Source organism: Chiloscyllium plagiosum, unplaced genomic scaffold (genome assembly GCF_037043375.1).
Source record: "Chiloscyllium plagiosum isolate Xiang-an unplaced genomic scaffold, Cpla_swu_hap1 HiC_scaffold_3, whole genome shotgun sequence".
NCBI lineage: Eukaryota > Metazoa > Chordata > Chondrichthyes > Orectolobiformes > Hemiscylliidae > Chiloscyllium > Chiloscyllium plagiosum.
In genome coordinates, this window is record NW_028270141.1 from 47,338,827 (window position 1) to 47,357,222 (window position 18,396).

At 42.1% G+C, this 18,396-nt stretch overlaps 1 protein-coding gene across 17 annotated transcripts in view; it reads right to left on the reverse strand.

The window, feature by feature from the left end:
* The window catches only part of dst (dystonin), a 617,802-nt gene that overhangs the window by 414,705 nt on the left and 184,701 nt on the right, over window positions 1-18,396 (reverse strand). For 10 of the 17 annotated variants that reach the window (XM_087979173.1, XM_087979215.1, XM_087979229.1 and 7 more), the window contains 2 exons: window positions 11,085-11,174; window positions 165-242 (listed from right to left, as the gene is read on the reverse strand). In XM_087979173.1, coding sequence (XP_087835299.1) covers window positions 165-242; window positions 11,085-11,174 — 168 coding nt within the window. Of the gene's footprint in view, window positions 1-164; window positions 243-10,246; window positions 10,283-11,084; window positions 11,175-18,396 lie in introns of all 17 variants that reach the window. The other 7 variants (XM_087979186.1, XM_087979212.1, XM_087979241.1 and 4 more) reach the window with 1 other exon arrangement.

Consider the following 18,396-nt stretch of genomic DNA (forward strand, 5'->3'; position numbering starts at 1 on the left):
TCCTCTATCAGGTGACTTCACCTGATGAAGGAGCAGCGCTCCAGAAGTTTGTGATTTCAAACAAACCTCTTGGACTATAACCTGGTGTCATGTGACATCTGACTTTGCAGAAGAGGGTCGCAATCAGTTGAATATTTCTTTAAAATACAAACACCACTGCTTACCTGTCGACGTTTTAAGTAGTCCAATGCGATCTGTACATTCTGTAGTCTGTGAAAGCGCATGCGTCCCTTTTCCCGAGGCTGTGTTTATGGAAAAAACAAACAAGCATGTCTTATTACTAACTTTCCTCAAAATAGGTAATAGAGAATTCACCAATTAAATCACAAAACTGTGCTCTGAAGACGTATTGGACTTGTGTGAGGTTTTGCATGCATTGTTGCAACTGCATGGCATGCACATACTTGGAGAAACGTGATTGAAGAAAGCACAATAGGTGATGCATTCATCAGTAATCCCCAGAATAACTCCAGGTACTCTTTCATCAAATTAAATTTCGAAAAAGTGAAAATCAAACTTCTACCCGCCCAACAAAGCCCTGAGCAACTTAGAAATCGAAGACTATTGGAGTATCCATCAATTGTCCAATTTTCTTTCCCATGGGCAGACTTGGTTTTGGTAACCAGTTTCATGAGCATGGTGCTTCAACAAAGCAATATTTATAACAGGTCTCACACAAAATAGTGCATTGCACAGTAACTTGCATCTATTTATTCAACAGAGCCTATTTAAAAGCATATTGCAACTAATAGTCTACAGAATCTATATAACAGTCTCTATAGCAAATGAAACCAATGCTCAAGATTACAGCATAGCTCTCAGTTTTAGCAGGGTGAAAATATCTACACTCTGAGCAGAAATAGAGGTGATACTACAAGCAGACAGAGTTTTTCTTCAGCTTTTAGTTCGAGAAATCTGATAACAACCTGCAAGAACAACTGTAGCTCAGTCGCCAAAATCCTTTGCTGTGGTGGAATGAGTCTCTGGGCTTTTGGACATTTGGCAATTCAGCCTCAAAACATTTGGAAAACACAGCTTTCACTGGGAATAAATCCTTCAGAATGTAATTGAAGTCTATTGATATTTATCATTAAATAGGACACTATTGTCAAAAAGCAGACAACAGCAAATGCATCATTACTGTGGTCAGTTTCCAGTGTCTCTATATGTAGATGATTCCATTACTTGGTAAAGTTAAAAGAAAGCAAGTTCTTCATATGTGTGTGTGACCTGTCCAGCACAAGTGGAAAAAAAAAGAGCTTATGTTTGAATTTCACTAATTGCAGGGGAAGGATCCCCAAAAATCTTAAAATGATCCCTTAATGCAAGTTTATTCTTGGATGTGGAAACTGCGAGATGGTATGGAGTGAGTTCATGAAAGATTTGAACAAAAGACTGAGCATTTTAAAATTGTGGTGTTGCCAAATCAGAAATTAATATGGACCAGTGAGTACAGGGGTGATGTTGAATGAATCTTGGTAAAAGCTTGATTACAGACTGTAAAGTTTGGATGAGCTTGTGTGGAAGGTCAACCGGCAGAGTACAGAAACTATTGAGGGGAGGCAACAAGATCTCAATGAGAATTTCAGCAGCAGTTCAGCTGAAGCAAGGTGCAAGTGGAAGTAGATGGTCCTCACATACATGGCAGAAATGATGTCAGAAGCTCAACCTAGAATCAAATAGGATGGCAAATTTAAGAATCATGTGGTTTAGTCTCAGATAATGACTTAGGTGAGGGATGGAGTCAGTAGCTATGAAATGGAGCAAAGGCCAAAGACAATGGTGTCCATTTTCTAATGAGTAGCTGGAAGAAATTCTGGTTGATCCAGGACTGGATGATAGTCATGTCTGACAACACAAATCATCGAGGAAGGTGGAGGAAAGTGTTATCAGCATACACGCGGAATCTGATGGTACATTTTCGGATGTTGTCACAAGGGACATCACTGAAATGTAAAAGAGCTCATAAATTGTCCTCTAGAGAAGGAAATCTGAAATCCAGCCTATAAGAGACTCTAGTCCTAAGCAAGGTGGTTGACTCTTAATTGCCCTCTGAAATGGCCAAGCAAGTCAATCAGTTCAAGGGAAATCAAAGATGGGGAATAACATTGGCCTTGGCCCAGCACAACCCCATCCTATGAAAAAAGGAAAAGAAAAAAGGACAGGAATCCAGCCCAAGAATAGATCTGTGAAAAACTGCAGAGGCAACAGTCTGATGCCTGGAAGAGAATGCACTGGATGAGATTCTCGTGCTACAAAGAGAGAGAGAGAAAACCTGCACAGTTGCCGCCTTTGCTGTTTGAATTCGTGTATCGCTGGACATCGGAGTTCATCTGGGAAAATTAACAAACAGTGAATTTCACAACTAATCTTGGAGGGACTGTTGGGCAAAGTTCACAGCACAGAATCAGACAAGTTAATCATTGTTTTAAGTCTGTCCAAGAGAAAGGCTGCAGTAGTGGGTACAGTGGATTCTTTCTTGATTATATGTTTTTGGAGATATGTCTCTTGATTAAACTTAAAATACAAGCCATAGCTATTAATTTAACCTGGGGCAGTGTTTGTAGAGGAATAAGATGGGGCTATTTTCTGGGTCTGTAGATTGTGAAGGAGCAAAAATGGCCTTTGCAGTGATATGTACTTCTTGTCAGATGTGGGAGTTTAAAGAGAGTTTAAGGGTTACTGCGGATTATATCTGCCATAAATGCTGTTGGATGCGAATCTTATCAGATCGAGTGGATCGGTTGGAGAGACAAATAGAAGCATGAGGAATTTGCCACAGCAACAGTATGTGATGGATGGCAAGGAAGGGGAGAAAGTCTCAGATACAGTCACATAGATGGGTTAACTCCAGGAAGGGTAAGAGAAGTAGGCAGCTAGAGCAGGAGTCTTTTGTGGATATACCCATTTCAAACAGGTATGCTGGTTTGGAAAATGTAGGGGTTGAAGGATTCTCAGGGAAATGAAGCACAAACAGCCAGGTTTCTTGTATTGAGACTGGCTCTAATGCAATGAGGGGTACGTCGGCTTCCAAGAGATCAATTGTGTTAGGGGATTCTGTAGTCAGAGATACAGACAGACATTTCTGTGGCCAGCAGTGAAAAATCAGAATGGTGTGTTGTTTCCCTGGTGCCAGGATCAAGGATGTCTCCGAGAGGGTGCAGAATGTTCTCACGGGGGAGAGGGGCCAGCAGGAGGTCATTGTCTATATTGGAACCAACCACATTGGAAGGGTAAAGGTTGAGACTCTGAAGGGAGATTACAGAGAGTTAGGCAGAAATTTAAAAAGGAGGTCCTCAAGGGTAGTAATATCTGGATTACTCCCAGTGCTACGGACTAGTGAGGACAGGAATAGGAGGATAGAGCAGATGAATGCATGGCTGAGTAGCTGGTGTATGGGAGAAGAATTCACATTTTTGGATCATTGGAATCTCTTTTGGGGTAGAAGTGACTTGAACAAGAAGGACGGATTGCACCTAAATTGGAAGGGGACTAATATACTGGCAGGGAAATTTGCTAGAACTGCATGGGAGGATTTAAACTAATAAGGTGGGGGGGTGGGACCCAGGGGGATAGTGAGGAAAGAGATTGATCTGAGATGGGTACAGCTGAGAACAGAAGTGAGACAAACAGTCAGGGCAGGCAGGGACAAGGTAGGACTAATAAATTAAACTGCATTTATTTCAATGCAAGGGGCCGAACAGGGAAGGCAGATGAACTTACGGCATGGTTAGGAACATGGGACTGGGATATCATAGCAATTACAGAAACATGGCTCAGGGATGGGCAGGACTGACAGCTTAATGTTCCAGGATATAAATGCTACAGGAAGGATAGAAAGGGAGGCAAGAGAGGAGGGGAGTGGCATTTTTGATAAGGGATAGCATTACAGCTGTGCTGAGGGAGGATATTCCCAGAAATACATCCAGGGAAGTTATTTGGGTGGAACTGAGAAATAAGAAAGGGATGATCACCTTATTGGGATTGTATTATAGACCCCCCAATAGTCAGAGGGAAATTGAGAAACAAACGTGTAAGGAGATCTCAGCTATCTGTAAGAATAATAGAGTGATTATGGTAGGGGGATTTTTCTTTCCAAACATCGACTGGGGCTGCCATAGTGTTAAAGGTTTAGATGGAGAGGAATTTCTTAAGTGTGTACAAGACAATCTTCTGATTCAGTATGTGGATGTACCTACTAGAGAAGGTGCAAAACTTGACCTACTCTTGGGAAATAAGGCAGGGCAGGTGACTGAGGTGTCAGCAGGGGAGCACTTTGGGGCCAGCGACCATAATTCTATCCGTTTTAAAATAGTGATGGAAAAGGATAGACCAGATCTAAAAGTTGAAGTTCTAAATTGGAGAAAGGCCAATTTTGATGGTATTAGGCAAGAACTTTCAAAAGCTGATTGGAGACAGATGTTCGCAGGTAAAGGGATGGCTGGAAAATGGGAAGCCTTCAGAAATGAGATAACAAAAATCCAGAGAAAGTATATTCCTGTTAGGGTGAAAGGGAAGGCTGGTAGATATAGGGAATGCTGGATGACTAAAGAAATTGAGGGTTTGGTTAAGAAAAAGAAGGAAGCATATTTCAGGTACAGACAGGATAGATCGAGTGAATCCTTAGAAGAGTATAAAGAAAGAGGGAAATCAGGAGAACAAAACAGGGACATGAGATAGCTTTGGCAAATAGAATTAAGGAGAAACCAAAGGGGTTTTACAAATATATTAAGGACAAAAGGGTAACTAGGGAGAGAATAGGGCCCCTCAAAGATCAGCTTGGCGGCCTTTGTGTGGAGCCACAGAAAATGGGGGAGATACTAAATGAATATTTTGCATCAGTATTTACTGTGGAAAACAATATGGAAGATACAGACTGTAGGGAAATAGATGGTGATACCTTGCAAAATGTCCAAATTACAGAGGAGGAAGTACTGGATGTCTTGAAACTGTTAAAGGTGGATAAATCCCCAGGACCTGATCAGGTGCACCCGAGAACTCCGTGGGAAGCTAAAGAAGTGATTTTTGGGCCTCTTGCTGAGATATTTGTATCATCGATAGTCACAGGTGAGGCGCCGGAAGACTGGAGGTTGGCAAATGTGGTGTCACTGTTTAAGAAGGATGGTAAGGACAAGCCAGGGAACTATAGACCAGTGAGCCTGAACGTGGTGGTGGGCAAGTTGTTGGAGGGAATCCTGAGGGACAGGATGTACATGTATTTGGAAAGGCAAGGACTGATTCGGGATCGTCAACATGGCTTTGTGCGTGGGAAATCATGTCTCACAAACTTGATTGAGTTGTTTGATGAAGTAACAAAGAAGATTGATGAGGGCAGAGCAGTAGATGTGATCTATATGGACTTCAGTAAGGTGTTTGACAAGGTTCCCCATGGGAGACTGATTAGCAAGGTGAGATCTCATGGAATACAGGGAGAACTAGCCATTTGGATCGACAACTGGCTCAAAGGTAGAAGATAGAGGGTGGTGGTGGAGGGTTGTTTTTCAGGGTGGAGGGTTGTTTTTCAGGGTGGAGGCCTGTGACCAGTGGAGTACCACAAGGATCGGTGCTGGATCCTCTACTTTTTGTTATTTACATAAATGATTTGGATGCAAGCATAAGAGGTACAGTTAGTAAGTTTGCAGATGACACCAAAATTGGAGGTGTAGTGGACAACAAAGAAGGTTACCTCAGATTACAACAGGATCTGGACCAGATGGGCCAATGGGCTGAGAAGTGGCAGATGGAGTTTAATTCAGATAAATGCAAGGTGCTGAATTTTGGGAAAGCAAATTTTAGCAGTACTTATACACTTAATGGTAAGGTCCTAGGGAGTGTTGCTGAATAAAGAGACCTTGGAGTGCAGGTTCATAGCTCCTTGAAAGTGGAGTCACAGGTAGATAGGATAGTGAAGAAGGCGTTTGGTATGTTTTCCTTTATTGGTCAGAGTATTGAGTACAGGAGTTGGGAGATCATGTTGCGGCTGTACAGGATGTTGGTTAGGCCACTGCTGGAATATCGCGTGCAATTCTGGTCTCCTTCCTATCGGAAAGAGGTTGTGAAACTTGAAAGTGTTCAGAAAAGATTTACAAAGATGTTGCCAGGGTTGGAGGATTTGAGCTAGAGGGAGAGGCCGAACAGGCTGGGGCTGTTTTCCCTGGAGCATCGGAGGCTGAGGGGTGACCTTATAGAGGTTTACAAAATTATGAGGGGCATGGATAGGATAAATAGGCAAAGTCTTTTCCCTGGGGTCGGGGAGTCCAGAACTAGAGGGCATAGGTTTAGGGTGAGAGGGGAAAGATATAAAAGATACCTAAGGCGCAACGTTTTCACGCAGAGGGTGGTACGTGTATGGAATGAGCTGCAGGAGGAAGTGGTGGAGGCTGGTACAATTGCAACATTTAAGAGGCATTTGGAAGGATATATGAATAGGAAGGGTTTGGAGGGATATGGGCCGGGTGCTGGCAGGTGGGACTAGATTGGGTTGGGATATCTGGACAGGTTGGACCGAAGGGTCTGTTTCCATGCTGTACATCTCTATGACTCTATAACAGAATAGTCAAGAGTAGAAACGTATGAGCAAAATTGCACTAATAAACCATGTATTCATTTGACCCAAGTATCCTCTTTATTATATGACCAAACACCTGGTCATTCTATATCAATATCTTTCTTATGCCTCTGAATACTTTTTCCACTTCACAAACAGGGTAATTTAAATGAGCTATTCTTTCCGCTCCAACAATACTAATGTAATGTACTTTTCAATGAATTACGACTCACTGTTGCTGCAAATAAAAAATTCTTGATGCGGAACAAAACAGAGTCAGGAGCAGTTACACACTAAGGCCACTGAAATCTGATCAATTGTCCCTCACCTTCTCCAAGTCCACGGTAGAATGGAATGTTTGCCTAACTGCTGAGCAACTAGTTTGGTTTTGACACAGTTTAATTTCATCTTTATCTAAAACAAATTAGAATATGAAAATAAACAAAATCAGTGGCTTAACTAAATGTAAACATAAATGATTTGGAAGAGGGCATTGGTGGCCTGATCAGTAAGTTCAGATGACACGAAGATTGGTGGAGTAGCAGAAAGCATTAAGGACTGTCAAAGAATGCAGCAGAATATAGATAGACCCTGGAGAGTTGGGCAGATGGAGTTCAATCCAGGCAAATGTGAGGTGATGCATTTTGGGAGGTCTAATTCTAGAGTGAACTACATTGTAAAGGGACAACCTTGGGAAAAGTTGATGAGCAGAGAGATCTGGGAGTTCAGGTCCATTGTACCCTGAAGATAGCTGCACAGGTGGATAGAGTGGTCAAGAAGGCACATGTTATGTTATGCTTGCCTTCATTGGATGGCGTATTGATTATAAGAGCTGGCAGGTCATGTTAAAATTGCACAAGACATTGGTTCGGCCGCATATAGAATACCATGTACAATTCTGGTCGCCACATTACCAAAAGGGTGTGGACGTTTTGGAGAGGGTGCAGAGAACGTTTACGAGGATGTTGCCTCATATGGAACGTGCCAGCTATGAAGAGATGTTGAGTAGATTAGGATTGTTTTCATTAGAAAAAAGGAGATTGAGGGGGACGTGACTTAGGTCTACAAAATCATGAAGGGTATAGACAGGGTGGATAGAGATACGCTTTTTCCTAGGGTGAGGGATTCAATAATGAGAGGCCACATATTCAAGGTGAGGGGAGAAAAGTTTAAGGGGGATACATGTGTAAAGTACTTTACACAGAGGGGGTAGGTGCCTGGAAACCGCTGCCAACAGAGGTGGTAGAGGCAGGCACGGTAGATTCATTTAAGGTGCGTCTGGACAGATGCATGAGTAGGTGGGGAGCAGAGGGATACAGATCCTTAGAAATTTGCTGATAGGTTTAGACAGTGGATTTGGATCAGCACAGGCTTGGAGGGCCAAAAGGGCTGTTCCTGGGCTGTAAGTTCCTTTGTTCTTTGTAACTGAAATTTCCTGATTGCAGGTCTTCATCAGTCACCAAATTATCAAAGCATATTTATCATTCAATAAATGATAGACAAACTAGATAGGCAAACTTACAATTGGTTAGGGAACACACAGATCTGATAATGGGCAACTTAACCTTTGATGTTAATCTGTATCAAGACAACTTGATTGCTTTAATAGATGTATACACTGACGCAGTGTATATGCAGGAAGTGCTTTCCTCTGGTGTTGTGGCACAAATAAACAGAGTCCTCTGAAAAACACCCAGTGTGATTATGAATGGAATTCATGTGAACGGCTTTCAACCTTACCTAATGTGCTTTTGAGGCTTGAACCAGAAGTTTAGGATGCAAGTTTAAAAAAAAAGCGGGGTCCACAGTAAATGTGATTGGTGTCAGAAACAGAAAACATGCCAAGGTCAGTAGGTTACCTGGATGAAACATTATTGAATATGAAGATCTTAATAGATTAACTGCATCTGTATTGCACAGGCAGGATACTAGGTTTCATATTAGATAGGTAGCCCACCTGAAAGATATCTCCACTCACTCCCTTTCTAGCAACTCAGAAGCACCAGATTAAGGATTCAGCAAGTAGGGTCATCAACTCGGCTTGGACACCTATCTGGAGGTGTCAACACATGACTCTCCAACTGCAATCATGCCGCCCAGGTCATAACCTTGTTCCCACCTCTCCAATGTTCTGAAGAAATATGCAAGTGTTCAAAGGAAATGAAAAATATTTACCAAACTTTCTTAGAATGCCCCTACAATCTTACTCCTAATTACTCATAGCAGAGTCCCAAGATTAAACAAATTGTTGGACATGCCAGGTGATTCTTGCTCTATTGGCAGCTCTAATGGCAAAATGTATCAATAACACCAGATTGTTGAATAATCACAGCTGTCCTGTTATGGAAATAAAATTAAACTAAATTCCACACTAGTAGTGCAAGCTTGAAATACCTCTTATAGAAGGTGCCTGTGGGAGTTCATGGAATTATAGACTGCTTACAGGGTGGGAGCAGGTCATTGGCACATTGAGTCCACACCAACCCTCCGAAGAGTATCCCACTCCCCAGACCAACTCTCCCTACCCTATCTTTATAACCCTACATTTCTAGAGGGCTACTCCATCTAGCCTGCACATCCCCGACACTACAAACAATTTATTATGACCAATCCACATAACCTGCACAGCTTTGTACTGTGGGAGGAAACCAGAGCACCTGGATGAAACCCAGAGAGACACAGGGCGAATGTGCAAACTCCACACAGGTAGCTGCCTGAGGCTAGTTTCAAACCCGGGTGCCTGACGCACTGAGGCAGCTGTTATAATCACTGTGCCGCCATGCCATTAAGTCAATTGAGGTGTAAGATCATATAACTAAACAATTCAGGCTACCCCACCCCCCCAATACTGGAGACTAATTGTGGAAGACCCCTCTCCCACTCCAAACCCTAACCTTCCTGTCAGATTAATGAATAGACTTTCCATAAGGGATTCTCCCACTAGTTTTGCAATTGCCCTCCTGCCCAAGTGTAACAGCAGAACTCCCATGGGATCTCCGGATTAATAACTTCATCAAATGGCACAAAATATGATTGATTGCCACTAATAAACTTTAATGAAAAAATAGCGCATCAATAACAAATACTTATAATCAACTGCAAATTCCCAGTAAATTCACCAAACTCCAATCAATTTCTACTTCCACATTTGATAACCTAATGTATGACTGATATGGGTGTATGACAAAGTTTGGCCTACATCTTTTCTCCAAAGATGGCTCCTTGGAAACACAGTGTGGAAAAGTAAGGGAGATTTCAACCAACAACTGGATTAACATGAAGGAAAGTAATAGTCAAGTATTCTTCCACTGACAGAAAATAAGGCTTTAAGATACTATTATTCTTTTCCTTTGGTGGTTGAGGGTGGGGCGGAAAGCCCATTTAGAGCCACCTAGTAAAGCTGCAGCTGAATTTTGCAGGCATTTCCAGTTAAAAATATTCCCATTCCCAACCGGTGTTAAATTGGATGGTGTGAACTTTGGCACCTGTGCTAATGGGTTGCCCCATGTTACACTGCCTCTGCCAGATAATTAGTGTGTTACTGGAATACCTTTTAGTTCAGTTTTTTGTTATACAATCTCTTCACCAACCAGTCGAAGCAACATTAGTAGAGTTACTGGGGGCCAGTGAGCAACCTACCCCCTTGTCACCATCACCATCTTCATGCTGGTCACACGCGCATGCTTCTGCTGAACTCACCAACCGTAACGTCTTCAGTATGTCTCGCTCCCTTGGCTATCGAACCATACAGGAGGTACAGGAAAAGAAGGACAAAAAGGCACAGGACAGACGAGAAGTAAAAAGTTGTATGAAATGAAAACACAAGGTCAACATAAAACAGAGAAAAGCAAATAAAGTAAAAGGAAGTAAGACACACATAGAAGAGATCGAAGAGCTACTTGACATATGTATATTTCAACAAAAAGCATAGTGTGTGGGAACCCCTTCCTCCCAAATTCCCCAAGTCTCACACCATCCCAACTTGAAAATATAAATCAGTCACTTGTCATTGTTGCTGGGCCAAAAATCCTAGAACCCTCTACCCGACAGCACTTTTGTCAGATGGACTGCAGAAGTTTGAGAAGGTGGCTCACCACCACCATCTCAACAGCAACTAGGATGGGCAATAAATGTTGCCTTGTCAAAAGCACCCAAGGCTGAATTAAACAACATATCCATAAATCGTTTTTCAAGATGGAACAAACTACACAAAATACTTATCTTTACATGTATTTAAATATTTATCTAACTCTACTCTCCCTCTCCAAAATATGTGTAAAGAGAGTTTTCATCTCTAGATATGGAAAGCAAGTTTGCAACAAAAGCTATAAACATTTTCTGAAGAGCCCAATTTTAGAAAGAGGGTTTTAGGGAGCGAAGAAGAAAGATAAATAGAAAAACCACAAAACCTACTACTCAGCATTTTTCGTCTGAAAATAAATTAAATACAGGAAAAGTTGTGGAACAAGTTTGGTCGGGAGTTCACGGTGAACCATCAAGGATCAATGTTTGTAGGTTGGTGTATAACTGAACTTACCAGAGTGTCCCCTGAAAGGGCTTCCAGCAAAGAAATCAAGTTGTGTCCATCTCGTAAATCTTCATACAGGTCATTCACGTGTTTCCGTACCTGCAGAGAAACACAAAATTGAATTGCAATATATGCCATTGAGAGGAATCAGCTCCAACTCTAATAAGACATGATAAAGTAACTCCATTTATTATCAAAAGAAGCAATGCCAGTTAGGGCAAAGCTGTGAATTATCTCTTCATTATCATTAAGTCAATACTTCATCCAGTACACAGTGGAAGTACTTTCACCATACAGACTGCAGCAGTTCAAGGCTGCAGCTCACCATCAGCTCCTTGAGGGCAATTAGGGATGGAATAATAAATGCTGGCCTCGCTAAAAGTTATTTTTACATAAAAACTGTCTGCTAATTTCATTAATGACACAGTGTCCAAGGTTTCAGTTTGCTGGTGTTGGCTTCAATCAATTGAACAGGGTTTCACCTCATGGTTCAGAAACTACTAGACTAAACAAACACGAGATTCAGTGCCAATATTAAACCAGAGCCAAGCAACATTTATTTTTATACATCTATTTTGATGCAGAATATTCAGATTCAGAACCTAAAAAGGAATACTGAAACAAGCGTCAATACTTGTGTTCAATGTAACAATGTGTCTTATAAAGGCACCATTCCTTGTCAAAGGTAGAACAATTTTGAAATTGCGTGTTTTGATATTCCCTATTACAAGGTTCCCTATTTGGAATATATAATTTGCTGAACAGAAGCAGTACTAAATACAAGCACATTTGTTATTCTCATTTTACTTTACTTTTACAAAATGATTCAGATACAAAACATAACCACATAAAGCATTGTTGCTTGACATGGTTCTTTTTGAGAACTAGGTAAAAACAATGACTGCAGATGCTGGAAACCAGATTCTGGATCAATGGTGCTGGAAGAGCACAGGCGTTCAGGCAGCATCGAGGAGCTTCAGCAAAATCGAGGTTTCGGGCAAAAGCCCTTCATCAGGAATAAAGGCAGAGAGCCTGAAGCGTGGAGAGATAAGCTAGGGGAGGGTGGAGGTGGGGAGAGAGTAGCATAGAGTACAATGGGTGAGTGGGGGGGAGATGAAGGTGATAGGTCAGGCAGGAGAGGGTGGAGTGGATAGGTGGAAAAGGGGCAAGGCAGGTCGCCCCCCACCCCCCCAACGACCCACCCTCACATCCTGGCACTTTCCCCTGCCACCGCAGGAACTGTAAAACCTGTGCCCACACCTCCTCCCTCACCTCTATCCAAGGCCCTAAAGGAGCCTTCCATATCCAGCAAAATTTTACCTGCACATCCACTAATATCATTTATTGTATCCGTTGCTCCCGATGCGGTCTCCTCTACATTGGGGAGACTGGGCGCCTCCTAGCAGAGCGCTATAGGGAACATCTCCGAGACACCCGCACCAATCAACCAAACCGCCCCGTGGCCCAACATTTGAACTTCCCCTCCCACTCAGCCGAGAACATGGAGGTCCTGGGCCTCCTTCACCGCCGCTCCCTCACCACCAGACGCCTGGAGGAAGAACGCCTCATCTTCCGCCTCGGAACACTTCAACCGCAGGGCATCAATATGGACTTCAACAGCTTCCTTATTTCCCCTTCCCCCACCTCATCCTAGTTTCAAACTTCCAGTCCCCTTGACTTGTCCGACCTGCCTAGCTCCTTTTCCACCTATCCACTCCACCCTCTCCTCCCTGACCTATCACCTTCATCTCCTCCCCCACTCACCCATTGAACTCTATGCTACTCTCTCCCCACCCCCACCCTCCCCTAGCTTATCTCTCCACACTTCAGGCTCTCTGCCTTTATTCCTGATGAAGGGCTTTTGCCCGAAACGTCTTTTTGAGAACTGCCACTCTAACCAAGTATATCAAAGCATCCTTAGCCTGCTTGGCACACCCTCCTCATTCCTGAAGAAGGGCTTATGCCCAAAACATCGATTCTCCTTCTCCTTTGAGGCTGCTTGACCTGCTGCGCTTTTCCAGCAATACATTTTTAAGCCAAGTATATCAATGCTGATTTACTGAAAACTCGGTCATTTTTGGAAATGGAGAAGCAGGTGAATGGCAAAAATAAGATTTTCCTCACACTTTCATAAAGCTGCCACAGATCCTGTTGATGGTCTGCAGTTTGGCCTTAATTTTTCACTCATAACAAGAGTTATTAATGAACTCACTTCAATTCTCAAACAGAGTTAATTCACTGAGTTTGACTCAGAGATTCTTAACGTGACTACTCAATATGAGGTTGGCCGATTAATGCTATGTTCCAAAGATTCAAGCATTGAAACACCAACATGCATGTCGAATTTAAAAATGGCTACACTAGCAAGACATTTGGAAAGAATTTACTTTCAAAAAATATGGTTTCTTGGTCAATAATATTGATTTATGTGAAGCCACATGCTATTTGCAACCTCAACTCTACTGATACGCCATCACTAACATCCATTATTTCTTCATTCACTGATGACCATTTCAAACTTCCATCACTGCTCCTCATTTCCTCCAACAATTCAATGTCTGTTGCCTTGCATTCTCTTACCTATGTCACGTGACATAAATGCAAAACACTTACTTCTACTACCTTAACCATCAGCAGCAGATTTTGAGCAGGGAATTAATGATAATGAAGATGCATCCCTTCCTCTGTAATGGTGACCCTATGCTTTAGTTGCCCCCTCATTTCCTTAGTTGCTCCTTGTCATTCATTTCTGCCTTTCATTACCATCCCCTTCTCTCAACATCACTTTCCATTTCTCTCCAGCTTTTCATTATCCATTTTCCCACTTGTAATTATCTACTTACATTTTTGCTCATAACAGCCATGTTTAGTAATAGTTTAGTAATCATTGTTGTGTAAATCCTGGTGAATTTCACAAAAATACCGGTCACCTGTTCAGAACGCTGAACGATTAATGAGAGGTTTTATAACCAATTGTTATTGCCAATTTGCACAAAGTCCAACAGACAGAAAGGAGGTGAATTACTATAAATTAATCTGGTTTTAGTTGTATGGATTGGATAGAGAACACTGGAAACCAGGGCATTGAGACAACTTCCCTGTGCTTCAAAGTTGCATCACAAGATTAGAACAGACAAGGCAAGACAGGGCCTTGATTTAATATCCCCTCAGAAGCAGGACCTCTCAAATCATGCAGCACACCCTCAATTATTGCATGGAATTGTCTACTCAATCCTCGGAGCAACGATTGACCCCTAAGCTCAGCATCAGGAGCATCTGATATGATTACTCTTGCCATAATGTGGATGTTATGTTAGATCACAACCACCCACATTTTACTAAGGTTACAAAGGACAGGGAGTACAATTATTTTCCTAAATTTAACTGTTTAATTTCAGAAGTTTAACAAAGAAAGTTAATTGTAAACACAAGCGCTAGACTGTATTCAATCTCAACAGTGGGAGAGAAAAGGCAAAATTTACATTTGCATGGTATTGTTTACAACCTCAGTTTCTACCCTAGTTAATAAAGTGAATGGTTGGAGAAATAAAAAGGCATTTGCTGAAATTGAAGGGGAAGGAAAAAAATGAAAAATATGAAAAGGAACCCTATATACAAGGCTAATAAGCTTTATGTAAACAAGGTGGGTGCACAGCGACAAGATGCAAAGGAGCCATGTTGGGCCATACAGTGAGAATGTCCCCATCTCTGACCCAGGAGACCAGGGTTGAATTCTCACCATGCTTTAGAGATATCTCTTAACATATCTGAATGGGGTGATTAGCAAATAGCTATAAATTAGCCATGATGCAATCAAATAGCAGGACAGGTTAGAGGAGCTAAATGGCTTCTTTATTTCAAAACCAATGTCAGTCTTGGAATGGGACTATTAGTACAGGATGCAGCAGTTTATCTTATAGAACATTAGAGCACAACAAGGGTCTGTTTAACCCATTGTGCGTGTGTACAATGAGCTGTCCAGTCTGTTACACAGCGCCTGCTCTTGTCTTGTGACCCTGAGGTTTTCTTCCCTCGAGTGCTATTTGATGGAAGTTGTTCAATCAGATTCCGCTGTCCTTTCAGGCTGTACGTTCCAGCTCATCCCCACACATTAAACAAAATTCCTCTTGTTTTCTTGCCAATCATCTAGTATGTGTGTTCACTTGTTCAAGACTTTCTGACTAGATTCCTCTATCAGATCGTTCTATTAATTTGAAGAAAAGAGGAATAAATTCAATGACCCAGCACCCCACAAAACAGGAGTTTGCTCAGAGATTAGGGACAATGTTAGAACTAAATCATTGCCCAACTTTTTCCGTTCAGATGTAACCATGGGTAATACATATTTGTCGTGGCAAGCAACGTTCATATTCTGTGAGCAAGGAAACCAAAAAGTAAACATACACAAGACTAGGAGTCAAGAATCCCTGAAATAATTGTCCTGCATTTCCAAATAATGCTGTCAAGTGTTATAAGCTGAGAACAGGAAATAACCTCATTGCAGCCTGTTTTTCTATGGAGAAACTAAAAATAGACAGCTTTGGCAAGCAGAGACTATTTCTCAAAAATCAATATGCCACGTATATTCCCCTAAGATCCAGCTTAAAGCAGTGAGGCTGAATTTTTTATCTGTTTTCAATTTAAAACAAACACCAGACATATCCTGCTGTCCTTTTGATGCTGAATTTATGATGTTTATGCAGTATGGGTGACGCTCACCTGTATGGTCACATACTAAATCATTTGTTGCACTCTAATGTGCACTCACATATTCCACAAAATATTTTGGCAGCTTTTGTCATTTGAGACACAATATGACATGTGGTGGGCTTGGTGACAGGTGACTGTTGATTGAATGTTCCAAAAACTCTGCCCCATTGGCACCAAATCCGCTGTAGATATTGATAGATGGATTGCTGTAATGAATCAGCAACTCCATTAATGGCCTCTAAATAGCATCTTGTTGTGGTCTACTTTCTATAAGGTCAACTGCTGCATCCTGCACTAACAGTCCCATTCCAATACTAGACATTGGTTTTGAAATAAAGGAGCCATTTAGTTCCTCTAATCTGTTCTGCTATCGATAGCAGAAGGCAAACGAAGTATGTCTTTGCCTAGCAATTTCCATGCATGTAAAATTCCTTCAGGCCTGAGCATATTTGAATGAGCCAAAGGTTAACTGGTCTCTGGCAACAAACAAAGTTCCTTTTGCTGAATGTACAAAGCTTCAAGAAAGAATTAAACTTAAGTAACAGAAGAAAAACAAACCCATAAAAAGCCTAAATGCAGTTCAATTATTTTTACAACTCTAAGTTAACTGGTTAAACAACTGGCCTCACTCAGCCAAAGAAACCTTTTACATATTGAGGGAACACAAGTGGTGTTGGACAAAGTATGAATGCAACACTTGAACCCCACAATGGTTCATGGAACATTCTCCATTGAGAAACAAAAAGGCACAAGCTAGCAGAAAGAGTTGTGACAATCCACTGAGTCTCTTCACATTCACATATCTCACAATGACAAATGTATGAATGTTTAAAGTCCCCGTTAACTAAAAGGGAATGAAAAGATACAGAACTCTGTGCTGTGCTCCTCCTCCTGCACTGAACTTTATTCCTACGTGCACCAGTGCTACAATGAAAGCTTTCAGTCCATTCATTCAAAGTTCAGGTCAAAACAGTCTGGTAGCCTGGGGAAAGGCCAAATTTCTGAAATCAAAGCTTCCATCACCGGAAGTATTTGCCAAATAGAAGTATGTTATGGCAAGAACAATTTAAACCATTGTCTCAAAGAAGGGCAAATATCTGATGGATGACAGAGAAGTAGGACAGTTCATTAAGCCCATTATGGTCAATAGCAAAACATATTTTATTCCTGACTCCATATAAGTGTGAAATTTGCGATCCTGGCACCAAATACAGCATGTAATGACTTGCACGTTTACCTATGATAATTAAAGGCAACTTTTTCTTGTACACTCCTTTCAACTGCACGCAATTTCTGAATCTAAACTCCAACAGTGAAAGACAATAACAAAACCACACTGCTCCTTATAACCTTGCCAAGGGATTTTGTACACTACATTGGTTTTGCCTGATGTGTCATTACTCTTTTAAAAAAATTTATTCATTTGTGGGATGTGGGCATCACTGGTTAGCCAGCATTTATTGCCCATCCCTAGTTGCCCTTGAGTAGGTGGTGGCGAGCTGCCTTCTTGAACTGCTGCAGTCCACCCACTGTGGGTTCACCCAGAATGTTGTTAGGGAGGGAATTCCAGAATTTTGAGCCAGAGGTGAAGAAATGGCAATATATTTCCAAGTCAGGATGGTGAGAGGATTGAAGGGGAGTGTAAAGATGGTGGTGCTCCATTGTGTCTGCTGTCCACATCCTTCTGCATGGAGGTGGTCGTGGGCTTGGAAGGTGAAGTCTGTGGATCTGTGGTGAATTTCTGCTCTTCATCTCGTTGATAGAACATGCTGCTGCTACTGAGCGTTGGCGGTGGAGTGAGTGGATGCCTGACCCTTGTCACAGTGTGTGTATTATCATGATCGTTATGGCTCTGTTTGCCGACTAGGAATTTGTGTTGCAGACGTTTTGTCCCCTGTCTAGGTGACATCCTCAGTGCTTGGGAGCCTCCTGTGAAGCGCTTCTGTGATGTTTCCTCCGGCATTTATAGTGGTTTGTCTCTGCTGCTTCCAGTTGTCAGTTCCAGCTATCCGCTGCAGTGGCTGATATATTGGGTCCAGGTCGATGTATTTGTTGATAGGATTGGTGGATGAGTGCCATGCCTCTAGGAATTCCCTGGCTGTTCTCTATTTGGCATGTCCTATAATAGTAGTGTTGTCCCAGTCGAACTCATGTTGCTTGTCATCCGCTTGTGTGGCTACTAAGGATGTCGTTTCGTGGCTAGTTGGTGTTCATGGATGTGGATCGTTAGCTGTCTTCCTGTTTGTCCTATGTAGTGTTTTGTGCAGTCCTTGCATGGGATTTTGTACACTACATTGGTTTTGCTCATGCTGGGTATCGGGTCCTTTGTTCCCAGTGAGTTGTTGTCTGAGCGTGGCTGTTGGTTTGTGTGCTGTTATGAGTCCTAGTGGTCGCAGTAGCCTGGCTGTCAGTTCAGAGATGTTCTTGATGCATGGTAGTGTGGCTAGTCCTTTGGGTTGTGGCATGTCCTCATTCCGTTGTCTTGCCCTTAGGCATCTGTTGATGAAATTGCGGAGGTATCCGTTTTTGGAGAATACATTGTATAGGTGTTCCTCTTCTGCTTTTTGCAGTTCTGGTGTGCTGCAGTGTGTTGTGGCCCTTTTGAACAGTG